The following is a 19,373-nucleotide window of genomic DNA, read 5'->3' as shown; positions in this document are numbered from 1 at the left end:
GATTGTACCTATAAAACCGGGAAAGTTGGGATATATACATCTCAACAGGTCCTGTTTTTAATGATCCAGTCTGTATGCAGTTGGGCTAATTAGTGACCCAGCAAATCAGATAAAGCAGATTTATCGGTTACTGAATGACTGTGCAGGTGTACCGTACATGTCACGCATACACAAGCCCAAATAGTGACAGAAATTGCGTATGGATCCTAAATGCAATTTGTCCAGAGGTTGACTGCCTCGATCAACCTGTCTGAGTCACAGAGTTGTGGAAGGGTCAGAATTACTCACATTTACATAAACTGGTAAATCATTCACTGGCTCGTGAATGGTATATGGATTTGTGAGTGGATAGCGAATAGCGTCTATTCACAATTTTCTTACAAACTGACACGGGTACGGTTTTGTTTCTGTCTGGGCGGCGGCTTTCTACTAAAGGTGGCCATACACACGCAGATTTATCTTCAGATCTGGCTGGTTGGAACAAAAACATGGTTATGGATGAGAGCAAATGACAGTTGACCATTTGCTTGGAAATGCTGGAAAACTGACAAACTGTCACTCATCCATAACCATGTTTTTGTTCCAACCAGCCAGATCTGAAGATAAATCTTACTAGTGTATGGGCACCTTAACAACTTTGCAGAGCTGCTTCGGGCTCTGAATCAGGCCCTACACCAGTGCAATATTCAGCAGGAACTCTGTTTCTGAACCTCTTATTAAATATAACATCATCAGGAACTGCAGTTCCTGAACCTGTTCTGGGCCAAAATGTACTGTCCATAACATCATTTTTATTTTAAATTCACCAGTGAGTGCCTTTTGTTTCTAAATACAATATATATGTGAGATGGGTGTTGGGGCAGTGCGGTGTGGTGCCTGCTGCCGTGCAGGTGTCGTCGGACCTGGCGCCGCACCCTCTCACCTTCAGGCCGTGCCAAATCACGGTCCTGGAATTCTCCGGCACCCGGACACGATGGATCTTCTTCCCGACGTAATTCCTCTCCCGGTGTTCCTCGCCATACTGTCAGGAACAAAAGGGTGGTTAAGAAGGCTCCACCGTCAACTCACAGGGAGCCGAAGGTGGAGGGGGTTATGGGTGGCCGTGACCTTCACCGGCTGGGTGAATGGTCATCATTGGCCGGAGCCTCAGCCACCCAGGTGTTTAGAAAGGGGACTCACACGTCCGTGTAAAGTCCCTAAGCCGGTACATAGGGGAAGGGGAGACAGACAGGGATACACAGACAAGATGACACTCACCGTCGCCTTTCTTGTACCTTCTCCGAAATGCCCCTTACAGGTTCCTGTAAGGAGACAACATATACACACAGTGCAGGGCCTAACGCTTACTAGTGTGACACGTAACTGGGTAACTACATCACATAGCTCTCAAACTAACTATGTGTGTGTGGTGCAACACAAACTAACAGTACTAACAATTCTACAGAGATGCCCTGCACGGAAAACAGCATACAATACGGTACCAGATTTCACCAACAAACAGTCCCTTCAATCTCTGCCTAGCCTTGGGTGTTACACTCCCTTCTTACCTAGAGTTGGCCAGCATATGCACACTCTAACAGTCCCAGTTAGCTACTTGGGGAACCACGAGGGGACTGCCGCGGAGCACGTCTACCTGTTGACCCCAACCACCCACCTGAAACCACAATATGGGGCCTAGAGCTCTTTTACTAATCACTTGCGGGCCTAGTACCCGCCTCTTACACCAGGGCCTTACACTGCGATCACTCCTAACTGGCGGCTCAGGCCTAGTGCCTGTCAGTGGCCACAGGCCTAGTGCCTGACTCAATAGCCCCCAGGCCTAGAGCCTGTCCTACAGGGCCTCGGGCCTCATGCCCGGCTATCGTGCTATGGGCCTAATGCCCGGCTAGTTGGGCCATGGGCCTAATGCCGGCCTATCGGGACAGGGGCCACAGGGAGGAGGGGCCCAGCAAAATACGAGGGCCAGGAGGGCCCAACAATCAGCTACCCACGGGCCAAGAGGGCCCGACTATAATGCCCACATGCCGGAAGGGCCCGACTAAGCCCACGGGCCTAGCGCCCGATCACTCAGTGGTCTAGGGAGGGGTAGGTGGCCTGGGGCCGCCTACCTGGTGTTGGGAGAGGCCGCGGGGGGGGGGAGCTTCCTCAGCTCTGATGCTTTCCACCCCCGCTGGCCTCTCCGTGGGTGGCAGCCATCTTCTTTCTTCTGCCACTGGCCTGTCCTGGCCAGCGGCGGCGCCTCTTCTTCTCAGCAGCCAGATGACGCCGGAGGTCTTCTTGCTTGATCCCGGCGTCCTCCTGCGTCTGCCGCAGCCTTGTCCCGCGCCGTCTTCTGTCTTCAGCCGGGGTGCTCCTGCGCTCCGCCGGCGTGGGATCCGCCTTCCTGTTCGCCTCCCGGCGGCATCTGACCTCAGACGCCGGGGGCGGGGACGGCGCGGCGAGCACTGATTGGCTCGCCGCGGCCGTCTCCTATTCGCCGCCGACTCGGTAGCCATGATTGGCTCCCGAACGGCGGGATATTCAAACTGCCGCGAACGGCTTTTTGAACTGCCAGCCGAATTGGCGCCAAATTCAAAACACTGCTCCATCCACCACCGCTTCGCCGCCCGCACTGTCATCGCTGGGATCGGTGTCTTGATCCCAGCGCTGTCTGGAGCTTGGTCCCGCTCCCTCTCCCCCTCACACTGTTGCTCCAGCGCTGGGAGCAGGAGAGCGCTCCCAGCACCGGGCACATCATTACATATACATCTATCTCTCTCTCTCTCCCTCTCTCTCTTTGTATTTAATTGATCCACACCCAAACCTGGAGTTCCTGGACCTATTTTTCCAATACTGCCCTACACGGTATCGTTAATAATGCATGCTAACGCGGGTCGTCATTGATCCCCTCTATTGTCTTTACATGCATTCAGATCCAGAATTAATATTGTCAACAACAGCATACTCCTGGATGTGGCCACTGAACGATATCGATAGCAATATTGTTTAATGTGTATGCATTATATTGATTGTTCAGGGAGTTCCAGCCATTTCATGGAAATCATTAACGATATTGTTCATGGATAATATTGTGCAATGTGTTCCCATCTTAACAGTACCTCTTTATCTGTTAATAATCATTCTGATTTTTTACTGTGTGAGTTCCCAATTGTAAAGCACTAAATATTATGCTGGCACTATTTAAATAAAATGTTAATAAATAGACAATAACAACTATTTAAAAGTGAGAGCTCCCATAACCTAGAACAATTAAAATGTTATCCCCAGGCAACTGTGCCCACCTGTCTGTATCATTATTATACTGTTAGTGCCCTTGCAGGGGTGGATCTGGGAAAAAAACAGTGGGGGAACCATGGCAGGGGAAGAGAGGGAGGAGCAGTAGGTGATGCGAGGGGTTGAGTGAAAGGGAGAGGCAGGAATGATGCCAGGTAAAGGGTTACCTGGGGAAGCAGCGGGTGACAGGTAGATGCAGTGGGGGACAGCAGGGCACAGGGTAATAGGAGTGGATGACGGGGAGAGACAGTGGGTGATATTTGAGCAGGCTTAAGAATGGATAGGAAGGGAACAAAGATGAGGGACACTATGACTAGACTAACAGAGGACGTTCTTGCTGAGGGGCAGGTAGAAGTGGAAAATGGGCTAGTTGGTGGAGGGAAGAAGGGAGACACTGGGCTAGGGGAATCACAGAGATGGTGGGGGGCACTGATCAGGATGTCGGGGACACTTTTTTGAATGGGGGTTGCTGGGCAGGATGAGAAGGGGACAGTAAGAGATGGGAGGAGGGAACACGGTTGACATGATGGGAGACACTGGTATGGGATCAGTAATGGTGGGGACACTGAGCTGGAGAAGGGGCAGACCATGGGAGCCCTAACCTGCCGCTGTTTTCTGTCTGGCCCCACAAAGTCACTCTCACAGCAGCCTATCCCCCGCTACATCACACTACACTGCCAGTGCTGCTCCCGCACTACACCCCCTTCTTTGATGCAGAGTCTGTTTTTGGGGGTTTTAAACAAAACATATCTCAGAGTTTTTTTTTATACATATTCTATTAAGTGGATATCATTCCATGGGTACAAATTGCAATAGCTGGTAGATAGCAATATAGAATAAGATTTAAATATGAATGCTGAAATATGTGGGTTAAACTGTTCACTATCATTATCAAGCTTTCTACTATAAGGGGCTGATCTGTTAGAGGATTTCTGCTGATATCTCCCCATGCCTAGCTGCCTTCTCTCCAGAGAGTAATTTCTGGTAAGACAATCTTCCTGCTGCAAATTGCCCCTATCCTTTGGGACCAATTGCCATCTCTAATCGTAATTACCTTGTTAGTGTTTTACAGTCAAAGCTGTGGCCCAGAGGAATGAGATCATTCCCATCTAGAAAGTTCTGCTATGTTGTTATTCACACTTCTTATTTACAGTAATTCTGTCTATTCCGCCCTGAGAACCATAGGCAGAGAGGAGATAGATTGAGTACAGAGGAGAGGTGTTTCTATACATTCAAAGTATTGTGAGTAATTTGCTTCATGAACTCTAGAGCTTAAAATGCTGTTCATGCCTCTTGTTGAATATTAGATTATCTGTATAGCATAAGGATTAAGAATCTAAACCATATATTTTTTAATAGGTTATCATAAAAGAATAATACAACTTTCCTCCTCACTCACGGCACAGTATATTATTATACCTGAGTGTATTTACACCCATTAGTTCTCTAATATGTATAAGTGGCACCACTGTGGGCATTATGGGCATTATGGGCCTTATTCTGATTGACTCGCAAGGCTGCAAAATTCGCAGCATGGCAAATCCATCAGACTCCGCCCTCTGCTCGCAGACACAAAACATCGGTCGCACGGAGGACCAAATTAATCAGATACATTTTTTATCATTTTTTCAAGTGTCGACAGAGTCAACATAGCGCCGCGTCCCCTCGCATGGCTCGCTGCGCTCGCCATGATTCAGGCACGGTGCCTCGCTGCACTCGGCACACTATTTTATTCTCCCACCATGCCCTAATGGATGGTAGGGCATGAAATACCGCCTGTCGGCACATGTCGACTCATAAAACAGTCAAATGTCCCCATGTCAACCTTTTGCCTGTCGACCTTCCCCATGTCGACCTAATGACCCTGTCGACCCTTTAAAAGTTGACCTAATGACCCTGTCGACCTAAGTCATGTAGACCTTCAGTCATGTCAATCTAAATGCATGTCGACCTAAATGCAGGTCGACCTAAATGCACTTCGACCTAGTGGTGTAGACCAGTGCCAGATTAAGGTCTAAATGGACCTGGAGCTGAAAATTATCAAGGGCCTATTATGCGCAATAATAGTGGTTGTGGCCAGCACCTAATAATGTGGGGGGCGTGACCACTGTTCTGTTTGGGTGGTCTGCTCATGGGTGTGTCTCTATTTGTGTAAATAATTTCAATTAATTATATATGTCTGGAAAAGGCAGGGACGGGCATAGGAAAAATGCAGGGAGATATATTGGCGGGTGCCCTCCAAAGGTGCACCCGCAGCATGCCAAAGTCCTAAGATACTTGCGGGGTGAGACAGCAATCCAGTCATAAAAAAAATACTGAAAGCCGAAACTTGGTAGACAACATTATCAGCACCTTTTATGTGGTCTCCTAAGTTTACCACAACATTTATACAAATCATGCAACACAATAGTAACCCCCTTATACTGTACTTGCCTCTTACACATTATGCCACATGGAATGAGCCAAAATTCACACCGACTGAGCCAAAATTTACACTATGGCTCACAGATTGAGTCAAAATTCACTTTCAGCCACACAGATTAAGGAAAAATTCACATTTTGCCACATGGATTGAGCCAAAATACACACTATACCAAACAGATTAAGCAATAATGCACAATATGCTTCATAAACAGGGGCATTGTGCACCAAAGTGCATTAAATGCATTCAAAATTTACACCATAATGCGCATTACATGTTAAACCACACACCATAATGTCCATTATGTTTTTTGCCAAACACCATAATTCCTATGAAAAATTATGCTACATAAATGCTGCTTACCTACATGCTCATTGCCAGGGGTTCCATGCTCATTGCCAGGCGTTCCATGCTCATTGCCATGTGGGATTACATGCTCATTGCCAAGGGGGAATACATGCTCGTGGTAACGGGGGGACAGCTCCTGCCGGGTAGAAATGACAGCCATTGACAGTCGAGCAGGGGGCTGCCCGGCTGTATTCAGAGCACTGCAGGTTCCGGCTATTTGAAATAAAACCCCTTTCACAGCAGAAAATGCAGGGACTTACCCGGGAATAAGGTCCCAGGATCATGCAGGCCCCTTTTTAACCCAGCCTAGTCCCTGCATTTTCTGGTGTGAGGGGGAGAGGTTAAACAACCAGCTATATCTTCGGAACCAACTGACCCATTTACATGTGGGCTTCGAATGATTTTGGTCCCGTGAAACTGGGCCATTTGTTTCCAGAGAAAACTGTCCTCAAACAACATGAACAGCCATGAAATTACATTTCATAAATGAAAAAAATTGGTACAATATCTCTAGAACCAATGAACCCATATGGACCAGCCTGGTATCAAATTGAAGGCCCAGTGATTTGAGTTTGAGCTTCTGTTATGCCGGAGGGGGAACTGGCAGCTGTTGGAACTGGGTGGGGGTTGGAATTAGCGAGTCCCATGTTATCCTATGGGGAAAACCTTCCAGCTTTGTATGGCGGTATTTCCGGTTCCCGGGGGGCTAGCAACGTGGGGCTGGGCTCGTTGGAAAACCTTGGCCTTCAGCTACAAAATGGGCCTATTTGGAGAGTGGGTCTGGAGCTGTAGCTCCATCCGGCCCATTGTTAATCCGGTTCTGGTGTAGACCTAATACTTGTAGACCTAAATGCTGTAGACAATATGACCGTATCCCGTATAGGCATGAGGGCATTTAAGAGCCTGTGACTTTTGTGATTGTCCTAATAAAGTTGTGTGAATAGTTCATTACCCATAAAAGTGCAGGTGATTGATAGTTAGATCAGCCAATTAGGTAGAAAAAGGGTGGCAGCTTATGCAGGGGTATATAAAGCAGAGTCAGATGATGCTGCTTACTCTTTGAGTCTGGATTTCCACCCTCCCTCCCTTGATTTTTCAATTGCTAACTGGCTTTACAGAAATGAATTAATAATTGGGGGGAAGGCGCTCTCGACCAGCGGTCAATTTTGAGGTACAGGTGATCACTGTGCGGTATTGTCCCCCTCTGCAAGGACGGCTAGTGAGTCCTGCCCCTGCAGGGGGACGTTGGCCACTTTCTCGAAGTGTTTTGCCATGCCATAGGCGGGGCGGTAAGACCGTCACAGTGCGGACTGTGCCTTAAATTCAATGGGGGAGGTTAATCGCCCTGGTTATAAGTTGGGGTGTTGTAGTCGCTGCCATTGCTAACATTTGTTGACCTTAGCTGGTCTCCAAGCGCTTTCCTGGCCATCCCTTTCAATAGGGTCATACCACTTAATAAATATTGTTAACCTTTTAACTTATGCAGTTGTTGTCCGTGTGATTATTTTTAGAATAAGGTGTCGGTGTGATTAATTTTTAGGGGTAATTTAGAGTTAAGTTAAGGTAAATGTCAATCATGATAATTCAATAAGCGCCTTATAAAAAGTCTGTGGTAGGAATGCTTCCCAGAGAGGTAACCCCACCATGCAGGCAGGGCTGGCAACATATATATTGGGGCCCTGTACAATTATATTTCTGGGGCCCCCCACCTAATCCCAAATCCACACAACCCTCTTCTGTATGAGCCTCATTTAACCTTTCGCTGCTCCATATCCTGCTTTCAGGTGCAGACTCTCGTTCTCAGTCCTGTTGGCCTGGCTCCTGGCTGCTGCCTTCTGCTGGCCTGTCACTTTCACAAAAGAACACCGAGCACTACAAGCAGGCACGGAACAGAGGACCCGCACATGTGCTATAAAGTACAGGAGCCAGAGACTGAGGCTACAGTGCCAGCGGTGGGTATGGCTGTGCACCTGCGGCCACTGGCCATGTGCACACACAGAGTAGATGGCTCTGAGCACCGAACGGCAGGGCGCATACACAGTAGACAGCAGTGGCACACAGTGTCAGTCAGACTCAGCCACACACAGATGGTGCACAGTAGACGGCCTGCCCGCGAGGGTCACTGACAGGCCAGCCGTGATGGGGCATGGAAGCTCTGGGGCCCTTGAGATTGCTGGGGCCCGTCATACTTGTTCCCCTTGACCCCCTCCTGCCGCCTGCCCTGCATGCAGGAACAGAGGTAAGCTGAGCAGGGGTCAGGACAGAAGTAGAACTTTCTACATCAAATGCTAGCAATGCCGGTTGTCGCACCTGGAGTACACCAGGAATTGCTGGTTTTTGATCTGGCAACAGTGGGAGTTCTCACAGGGGAAATGTAAGTTCTGCAATTCTCTCCAACTGCAGGAATGCTATCAGCTAACAAGCTCCAAGATGGTGATGTTTGTGCATTATCATGTTCTCAGACAAGGTTGGACAGAAAAATATGACCTGCAGACAGATGCAAATAAGTCTAACAAAATAGTGAAAGGTAATAATATGAAAGGTAGAGCACACAGTGCCGTAAATGTAAATTTTGTGCCTCCCTGCCAAAAGCGTTTTACCTACATGTTCGATGCCAGAGGTTTCATGGTCGTTGCCAGAGGATTCGTTCTCAGGAGTTCATAGTCCTTGCCTGGTGTTTCATGCTAGCCAGCAGCGTCAGTGTTCCTGAATTCCAGCAATTCCAGGTTGCTGTACCCTCACAGTTACTAGAGGTCGAGTAGGACTGATAGCCTTTGTCTCCTCCTTGCTGTCTGCCTTTTTTTGAGGGACATTTTCAGCAGATTTCCATGTGAACTGCCGTACCTCATGGAATCTGTTTAAAGCAGGTGCTGATGCCACCAAGGGGCCATGTGGTCTGTGGTGGCTCGTGCTATGCCACAAAACCCTAGCACAAACCCTGGCTCCGCCTAATGGGAGGAGAGTAGCCAGGGGTGTAGAGCTTCACCGGGTCTGGTTAATTAAAGGGGACATTGCCTAAAAAGGGGCATGTGAAAATAATAGAATGCAGAAAATTAATATTGTGGGGCTGTATGCTCCATAGGGCACACCATTCTAATCAAGAGAGGGCGGAGGGCGACTGCAATGAATTCCAGCTTTGCTTCTGAGAAGCAGATCTCTTCTGCTCAGCCAGCACCATCTTCCCAGTGATATTTAGGAAGATGGCGCATTTGTTGTTACTGTTATTATTCATGCCCCATGCACCGCCTGAACTGGCAGTAGTGTAGTAACATTAACCATATAGTCTGTTTGATTTTTTGTTTTTCAGGGGATGTGAACATTGGAATGTTAGATCGGAATGGTCAGCTTGAAGTTGAAGTAATCCAGGCACGAGGTCTTACTCCAAAACCAGGCTCCAAAACAGTACCAGGTAAATAAAGTCCTTGTGTCATAAGTAAGCATGTAATTTACATTTGATGTAAGCTCTGAGAGGCAGGACTCTTATCTTCCATCCGTCTCACGCTGCACCTTCTCCATGTTCATGTATGATTTATTATTATGTGTGGGCATGAATCTCCTGGCTTGTAATCAGGACAGTAATATGTCTCCAAGTTCCGCACTGTATAACAGGAAAGAAAATTATTATCTTAGTTGAAGGAAACTATTGTATTTCTTTTGTATTATACTTTTTTATGCATCATGTTTCTAGAATGTTTTTATTAATCTGTTTACCCAAACTAATAGTGAAGGTAGGTACAGTAATGTACTGGCTCCATTACAATCTTCATCCACCTACCTGCCAGACACCAGTCCCCAATTCCAGTACAGAGCAGTAAACATCTTTTGCTGCCCTTTACTGTATCACAGTAATAGCAGGAAGGAGACAGGGGAAGAACATCTCTTCCCCAAACCCTTGCTCACTCCACCCTGCTTTATATCTCTCCTTGGAGAGTTACAGGTTGCCTAAAATAATGCAAGATTGCTAGGAAAACCAGTAAATCATGACATGGGTCAGGTAAGTATACTTATCATTTGAACTGGGGTTTCATACAACTGGGCAGAGGCCGATTTTCCATATGGCAACCTAGGTGCATTCATAGCACCCTGCAGATCTCAAAGGGCCAAATACAGATATCCCGGCCATCCAAAACCTTCCTAGAGGAGCATTGTGTAACTACCGCATGACATCATGACATCAAATGGACCTGCCCTCACTCCCAAAGTCCCTTTCTCTGGTTTCATCTGCTGTAAGTGGGCCCCATGAGGTCTAAATCCGTTTCTGCACCTTACCCAAATCTTACGCTGGCCATACAATACAGCGATTTGGACATTTTTCACATGATTCGGACAGACTGGGCCCAGAAATCAGGTGGCCATGTGCTTGACATCTGATCCGATGAGCATCCCCTTGCTCATTGGATTGCAGTCAGAGATCGGATGTTTTGCATTTCCGACCTCTGACTTGGACAGCCTACCGGCAGTCGGGAAAGGGTGATGTCGCATAGTGTAGGGAGGCTTAACTCTGCACATGTTACATCTGTACCACCTGCAGTGCACATGGTTTTGCCCAGGGCCGTTGCTAGACAATTTAGCTCCCAGGGCAAAGACAAAAAATGCCTCCCCCCCCCCCCCCCGCCCCAAATGTATAGCAGAAACTCCGCGCGGCGAAATAGGGGGCGTGGTTTATTTTTAAAGGGGTGTGTGGCTTAATATAAGAGCGTGGTCTAGCAGGAAAACAATTACCTTACATCTTACTTTCGCAACCTGTCCAGACATTGGTTACCGCAGTAATTGTCACTGTCCGCCCACACTTAAGTTGGCGGGCTGAAGGCCACACAGTAACATAAAAATATAAAGGCCCACACAGTGACCTAGTACGCCTCACAGATCAAGGCCAAACAATGACAGACTACTTAAATCATTATACACTATTTATCCGTGATGACAATTACACATTATGCCGCACACTGTGATGACAGACACATTATGCCACTAACTGTGATGACAATTACATATAAGGCGCACACCATGATGACAATTACACATTATGTTGCACACCGTGATGACAATTACACATTATGTCCCACACAATGATGCCCATTAGACCCCACACTGTGATGGCAATTACACATTATGTCCCACACAATGATGCCCATTAGACCCCACACTGTGATGGCAATTACACAATACTCCCCACACCGTAATGCCTATTACACATTATGCCCCACGCGCCGCTGCCGTACAACTGATGCCGTTTACTAATATGCCCCCACAGTGGCAGATATGCCCTCACAGTGCCACACATATGCCCCCACAGTGCCACACATATGCCCCCACAGTGCCAAACATATGGCCCCCACAGTGCCAAACATATGCCCCCACAGTGCCAGATATGCCCCCACAGTGCCACAGATATGCCCCCACAGTGCCAAACATATGGCCCCCACAGTGCCAAACATATGGCCCCCACAGTGCCAAACATATGGCCCCCACAGTGCCAAACATATGGCCCCACAGTGCCAAACATATGCCCCCACAGTGCCACAGATATGCCCCCACAGTGCCACAGATATGCCCCCACAGTGCCACAGATATGCCTCCACAGTGCCAACCATATGCCCCTACAGTGCCAGATATGCCCCCACAGTGCCACAGATATGCCCCCACAGTGCCAAACATATGCCCCCACAGTGCCACAGATATGCCCCCACAGTGCCACAGATATGCCCCCACAGTGCCACAGATATGCCCCCACAGTGCCAAACATATGCCCCCACAGTGCCAAACATATGCCCCCACAGTGCCAAACATATGCCCCCATAGTGCGCCAGATATGCCCCCACAGTGCGCCAGATATGCCCCTACAGTGCCAGGAGCAACACAACTCACTGGGTGCTGATGCTGGAGCTGGTGCTGGTCCTGGGGAGGGGCGCGCATCACGTGTCTCTCCTTCACTGTGTACCTGAAGCTGTCAGCCATTCATACCTTGCGGGCTGGCTCCTGATTGGCTGCCGGCCCGCAAGCTCCTCTGATTGGCTGACAGCCCAGTGAGCGAGGGGAAGGAGAGAAGCGCGATGCGCTCCCCTTCCCTCCCCTGGGAAATCAACTGCTGGCGGCTGGGGAGAGGGGGAGAAACAGAGGCAGCAGCGCTTGAGGGAGCTGCGGGGCGGCTGTTAACAGAGGCGGACAAGCACTGCGGCGCCCCGGGCTGCTGCACGGCTTGTCCGCCTCTAGAAATGGCCCTGGTTTTGCCCATTACAGAAAGATTTAGCATTTTCGATCCAAGCTGAATCAGGGTGAGACGAGGTTGGGAGGAAGACTCCGTCAGTCAGTCTTAAGAGTGCCCATTAGACCCCACACTGTGATGGCAATTACACATTATGTCCCACACAATGATGCCCATTAGACCCCACACTGTGATGGCAATTACACAATACTCCCCACACCGTAATGCCTATTACACATTATGCCCCACGCACCGCTGCCGTACAACTGATGCCATTTACTAATATGCCCCCACAGTGGCAGATATGCCCCCACAGTGGCAGATATGCCCCCACAGTGCCACACATATGCCCCCACAGTGCCACACATATGCCCCCACAGTGCCAAACATATGCCCCCACAGTGCCAGAGATATGCCCCCACAGTGCCACAGATATGCCCCCACAGTGCCACAGATATGCCCCCACAGTGCCACAGATATGCCCCCACAGTGCCAAACATATGGCCCCACAGTGCCACAGATATGCCCCCACAGTGCCACAGATATGCCCCCACAGTGCCACAGATATGCCCCCACAGTGCCAAACATATGCCCCCACAGTGCCAAACATATGCCCCCACAGTGCCAAACATATGCCCCCACAGTGCCAAACATATGCCCCCATAGTGCGCCAGATATGCCCCCACAGTGCGCCAGATATGCCCCCACAGTGCCAGGAGCAACACAACTCACTGGGTGCTGATGCTGGAGCTGGTGCTGGTGCTGGGGAGGGGCGCGCATCACGTGTCTCTCCTTCACTGTGTACCTGAAGCTGTCAGCCATTCATACCTTGCGGGCTGGCTCCTGATTGGCTGCCGGCCCGCAAGCTCCTCTGATTGGCTGACAGCCCAGTGAGCGAGGGGAAGGAGAGAAGCGCGATGCGCTCCCCTTCCCTCCCCTGGGAAATCAACTGCTGGCGGCTGGGGAGAGGGGGAGAAACAGAGGCAGCAGCGCTGGAGGGAGCTGCGGGGCGGCTGTTAACAGAGGCGGACAAGCACTGCGGCGCCCCGGGCTGCTGCACGGCTTGTCCGCCTCTAGAAATGGCCCTGGTTTTGCCCATTACAGAAAGATTTAGCATTTTCGATCCAAGCTGAATCAGGGTGAGACGAGGTTGGGAGGAAGACTCCGTCAGTCAGTCTTAAGAGTGGAAAAAATGGAACAGTTGCTCACTTGTATTCTTACTAACAGTTTCTTATATAGCGCAGTCAATTCAGTTGTCCTTTACAATGGGAAACAAGGTACTTGTTTCCTAGAACGGCCACAATCGGGAGTAATCGTGTACCTTAACTTAAGGTACACGATTAACGCGATGGACCCGATTTCCTTTGAAATCAGGTCCATTTTGCCGGCAAAGGCAAAATCGGGTTCATTGCGTCGGTCGCGTGCATTAACATGGCACGCGACGCGACCGACGCAATGGACCCGATTTTGCCATAGGGTTCAATATTAAAATATTTTTAACATTGTAATCGCGTTCATCGCGTCGGTCTTGTGCCATTATAATGGCACAAGATGCGATGGACGCGATTAAGCACATTTTACATAGCTAACAATGGGAAATGGGCCAATATGGCCCATTTCTCATTGTATATGCCCCCGTCATGCCTATAAATGAATGCCCCCCCCCATTGTGAGCGGCACCCCACGATTGACACCAACCTGAAGCGCGGCGAGCGTAGCGAGGCCGCGAGGGGCGGCAGTACACGTCCTCCGACCTTTTCATACCCCTACTATCCACATCGGCGTGGAGTCGAGAATATAAAGTGTGGCGAGAGCAGCGAGCCACCGAGCCCGAAGCGCGGCGAGGGGACACGTATACCTGTGAAGTAATGCTCGTCCGCTTGCCACGCTTCGGGCTCGGTGGCTCGCTGCGCTCGCCACACTTTATATTCTCAACTTCACGCCGACGTGGATAGTAGGGGAATGAAAAGGTCGGAGGACGCATACCGCCGCCCCTCGCAGGCTCGCTACACTCGCCAGGCTTCGGGTTGGCGTCAATCGTGGCGTGCCGTTCACAATGGGGCCATTTGGGGTCTGGGGACAATTTTACATTGAATCCAATGTAAAATAGGGTCCCAGGGACCCTATTCACATTTGATTCAATGTAAAAATCGGGTCCATCGCATCGCATGCGATTTGGTCGCATGCGATGCGACCGACGCGATTTTTCCGACCCGATCAAAATCGGTGTGGCCATTCTAGTGCCGAACAAGTACCGAAAAAATTATAACACAGAGTAGTTACAGACATCACAATGGTAGGAGGGCCCTGCTCGCAAGCTTACAATCTATAGGGAAATAGACATTGATACAATAGGATTGGTGTTATCTATTACATAAAGGTTCTTGGTGGGCTGTACGATACAGTGACCCAGCAATTTTGGCCAGGGGTCTGGAGGATGGGAAAATGCAAAAGAGAAAATAAGTGAGCATGTTTGTGTTAGTGTAGTTTAGTTTATGGCCTTGTGTCTGAGTAAAATAATTTTATATGGAATTAGGTAGAATACAGGTAATCAATGGATGGACTGACAGAACCATTAATAAGCTTTGATGTAACATTTATTGGTACTGCTTTCCTAGCACGGCGCCCACGATCTAGATTGTATGTGTGGGGCTGATATCTCAAGCATCTCATGCATCTTATGTGTTTGTGCGGCATAAGATGCATGAGATGATGCAATCGACGCAATCGATGAGATTTTTACATTGGAATCAATGTAAAAAGGCCCCAAAACCCCAATTTTAATTGCTAACCCCCCTCATGGGTGAAATGACCCCCTCCTATTTTTAACGCCACCTCACTATTGACGCCAACCGTAAGCGTGGCGAGCGCAGCGAGCCCACGAGGGGCGGTGGTACGCGTCCTCCGACCTTTTCATACCCCCACTATCCACGTCGGCGTGGAGCTGATTTAATATAGTGTGGCGAGCGCAGCGAGCCACCGAGCCCGAAGCGTGGCGCTCGCCACACTATATAAAATCAACTCCATGCCGACGTGGATAGTGGGGGTAAGAAAAGGTCGGAGGACGCGTACCACCGCCCCTCGTGGGCTCGCTGCGCTCGCCACGCTTCGGGTTGGCGTTGACAGTGCTGGTGACGTTAACAATGGTTATTGGGGGCTCACGATTTTTTATCTTATGGATCTCATGGATCTCATGCATCTTATGGATGCATAAGACCCATGAGATTAAAAAATCGGGTCCATCGCGTTGATTGTATGCCTTAAGTACCTTAAACTTAAGGCATAAAATCAATGAGACGGGCGCCGTGCTAGGAAAGCAGTACCCATTTATTAAGTTCCGATGGTGGGGGGTCTGCGCATGGGCATGCATGTATTTGTGCAAACCCCCTGTACGAATGCCTTCAGTGAGTATCAACCTTGAAGAGGTTTTGCACAGGTAGGGGAGGGGGGGGGGGCGGCTGGGGCGTCTTCCCGAAACGTTCACACAGGCAGAGGAGGGAGGGGAGAAGCATCAGGGGAAACCTCAGCGTTTTATGGGCGTCCCCATGAAAACTCTGGGTGTTCATTTGGGAACGCAGGCATGCACCAGCCTCTGCCCCCAATTCAGTGATCAGCGGGCAATATAAAAGTCAGTTCATAATGACTTTTATCTGCGAACGGCAGAAAAATAATTATATGGTGAGCGACCATCGAATGATTTTTCTGCTGGGCGGCCGCATGCGATAGGATTAGAGATGTGCAGGCTCTGATTTACTCTGATTTCAAAGCAGGATCTTATTGGCTATCCCAAATCACATGAAAGACAAGAATTTATAAATTTCCTAAATGCGCCACCTGGTGGGGTGCAGCTCTAATGACACCAAGAAAAAACTTTCACCAAAGTTTAGGAAATACAGAAAAAACTAATGATGGTGTCACACTGAGCGATCCCACACATAAATAAAAAATACACTTTCTTACACTATTAATTTCTATATATGGAGATGAATTCTGAAAAGAGTCCAGATGATGTTCTGAAACAACTCAGAAAAAAACCCACAAATAGTGCAGACGGTATGGTCACATACTGTAGATATTTTTACATTTTGTTATCCCACTCACATAGTTGTAGGTTTTATATAGGCACAATGGGGACACTGAGGTCCTGCATAGATCCGTGTGACACTGATGGTGGGGTTCAGGAGTTACCTGGAACTTAGAAAGTATATATAGTGCAACACTGTATACTGTAGGTAAAATTATACACTTTTATTACAGGTTTAAACTCACATTAAAAAACTAAAATTAGGCATATAACACCACAGCGGGTGTATCACAAATGGAAGGTGGATATCAGCCAGGGATAATACTTGCTGCTAGCTTGATCTGGGGATGCCGGCTCCTCCAAGACAGCAGATGATAAAAGCAGCCCAAAAACTTCTTCCACAGGGTCCAGTCAGGTGCTGTTTAAAGCGTAAACACGTTTTCAAACCTCTCTGGTCCTTCCTCAGAAGCTCTTCTGAGGAAGGACCAGAGAGGTCCGAAAACGCATCAGGCATTCGTCAGGACTGCAGGCGGCACCTTCCCGCTCACTAGACTGCAAATATAGCCTAGCAAGCAGATCTTAATTGGGCATTTTATCTCTATCCAAGGCTTAGTACATAGAACCCCTAACTCTACAGGATTACATTACTACAACTATTATAGTGGTAGTTACACTTTTAGCACAGAGTAGTGATGTGAGTATATTGGCACACTTGTTCAGGAAAACTATTAGCAAATCTTTATATGCGACATGTGTTTTTTTTTTTTTTTTTGATTGCTTGTTACTGTTTCTCATGCACAGCCCCATACATCAAAGTCTACATGATAGAGAATGGAGCTTGCCTGGCCAAGAAAAAGACTAGAACAGCTAAGAAAACTTGGGACCCAGTTTATCAACAAGTTCTTCTATTTGATGAAGGACCACAAGGGAAGGTATTGCAGGTAAGTGATCATTTGTTGTGGGGGGAAATAGGTAGCTGAATGTGTAGGGAGTACATTTAATGTGCTGTGGTTGTGTTTGATACTAAAACACCGTATTTACTGGTGTCATTTATTGCATAACCACAGAATGCGCCATAATACAGCACAATACAAAGTGGCTAAACATAGAATTGCCTTCATTTATCAACTTATTAAGTAACATACACAATAAAAAGTTTATATAAACTATATCATTTCCCTATGACAGTAAATATCAGTAACCGTGTGGAGACAAAGGAGGTTATTCTAATTTGCTCGTTCCCCCGTGCGAAGACCTATGTTTTTCTACAGCACATTTCTACACATGTGCATACGCTGGGAGTGAGCGGGCATGGCGAACTGATAGTTCGCCTTCTAGTTCACACTCACCAGTGTAGGTGGGGGAAAGCGGCAAGGGGACGTGCCCATAGGAACGCCCAACGTTTCATGGATATTCCCATGGAAATCAAGCGTTGATTCGGCTGCCGGGGGTGGGCAGCTGACACCGCCGGATGTCAGCTGCCCACCCTGTTCCCATACAGGGATCACGCAAAACAAAGGCACTTGAGAGTGTCTTCATTTTGCATGCTCTTTCCAAATCATTTGATGGTTGGTGACCATCAAATGACATGGTACCCGCACCCAAGGTTGCAAATGGATGTTTTTGCGAAACATCCATTTGCAGCTGCACGTGTGAAATCGGCGAATGAGGGGGGCGTTGGTGTGAGTTGGTGCAAGTCGGAGTCCGGGGAATAAACCCAGCCCTGTACTAACCGCACGGCCAATATAAACACCTTAATACGAACCATTCACTATATGGAGCTGCGAGAAATGAATGCCCACCAGCCTCAATAATAATAAAAATTCCTTGAGGAAATAATTGGCTCAGGCAACCATATGGTCCATTAGCTACACAGAGAAATTAGACAGGCCAACCAATAAGTCAGACATCGTTTAATGTGGAGCTTCTGACCTCCTGCCTGCTCCAACAATCAGTTACACTGTTATAATGCTGATTCCCTTAAAGAAACTGAAACATACAGTAGTGTGAAATTATCAGTAAATAACAAATAAGGGATTCATTTTAACACTGTATCTAAGACAACACTAATAAAATAATGAATAAAACAACACACACAGCTACAACAATTTAATACTCATTTTAATAAATTCTTTGATCAATTTGTGAATATTTTCACGTAACAAATTCTTTTTAATAAATATCAATAAAATGTAAATTTTAAAAATAATATTTCTTCTTTCTTCAAGAGCGCCAACAAAGAGACAATCCTTTCTCTTTCTCCTTGCTCTAACCTTTAATTGTATAGTATGCCTTGGTTAATTCTCCATATCCAGAAATACGTGTTGCAAAGGTATCACAGATATAAATGATAAAAAGAACTGGTCTACTTGGTTTAAATGAATTTACTTAAGCTGGGTACACACTGGGTGATATATCATTAACATTATGGATGCAGGGCATCTTAAGTGCATTGTGGGCTCTAGACAAAGCACCACACTGGGGCCCATACTTAAGTAAAAAGAAATTACAACTTCCTGCTGTGTCTCTCCCCCCTACTATCTGCCACACAGCAATTAGCATGCTTAAAGCCAGTAACTAGTAAGCCAGTAATACCCCGTTCTCACTGCCGCAAAAACCTGGGTATTTGGCAGGGAGAGCCAGCTCCGTAGCCAGGCCGCTGGTGGGGGCTGGCGATTCTGCAAGGAAGAAGCCGGCTCCATCTGTAATATATATATATATATATATATATATATATATATATATATATACAACTGGCTGGGTGCTGGCACTCGATTCTCATGGCATTTAGCTACCCGGTACCTTTAGAGAGGGTCCGGCCAAGGCAGGTCTCAGAATAAATAAATACACAAAAGGGACGCGGCACTCGGGACTAACTGATGAATGAAACACAAAGTAGCCAATTTGCTAGTTGACGTATTCTCTGCCGTAGATGGGCGGAGAATAATGGCTGCTGTCCTCGCACAAACTCATGGTTTTACTCTATATATAGAGGTGAGTGTACACTGTTTGTTTATGTAAGCTGTTTTGAAAAAAGCCTAAGTAAAGGCTGAAACGTCAACTAGCAAATTGGCTACTTTGTGTTTCATTCATCAGTCAGT

General features: G+C 47.8%; 1 protein-coding gene across 1 annotated transcript in view; it reads left to right on the top strand.

Annotated features, from left to right (window-relative positions):
- RIMS3 (regulating synaptic membrane exocytosis 3) overlaps nt 1-19,373 on the top strand; it is a 130,862-nt gene that overhangs the window by 100,680 nt on the left and 10,809 nt on the right. The window contains exons 5-6 of the mRNA XM_083173672.1: nt 9,351-9,452; nt 17,074-17,213. Coding sequence (XP_083029798.1) covers nt 9,351-9,452; nt 17,074-17,213 — 242 coding nt within the window. The remainder of the gene's footprint in view (nt 1-9,350; nt 9,453-17,073; nt 17,214-19,373) is intronic.

The sequence above is a fragment of the Crinia signifera genome, chromosome 2 (genome assembly GCF_055691185.1).
Source record: "Crinia signifera chromosome 2, ASM5569118v1, whole genome shotgun sequence".
Taxonomy (NCBI): Eukaryota; Metazoa; Chordata; class Amphibia; order Anura; family Myobatrachidae; genus Crinia; species Crinia signifera.
The sequence above is the reverse complement of the archived record's forward strand: the minus strand, read 5'-3'. Positions and strand labels throughout refer to the sequence as shown.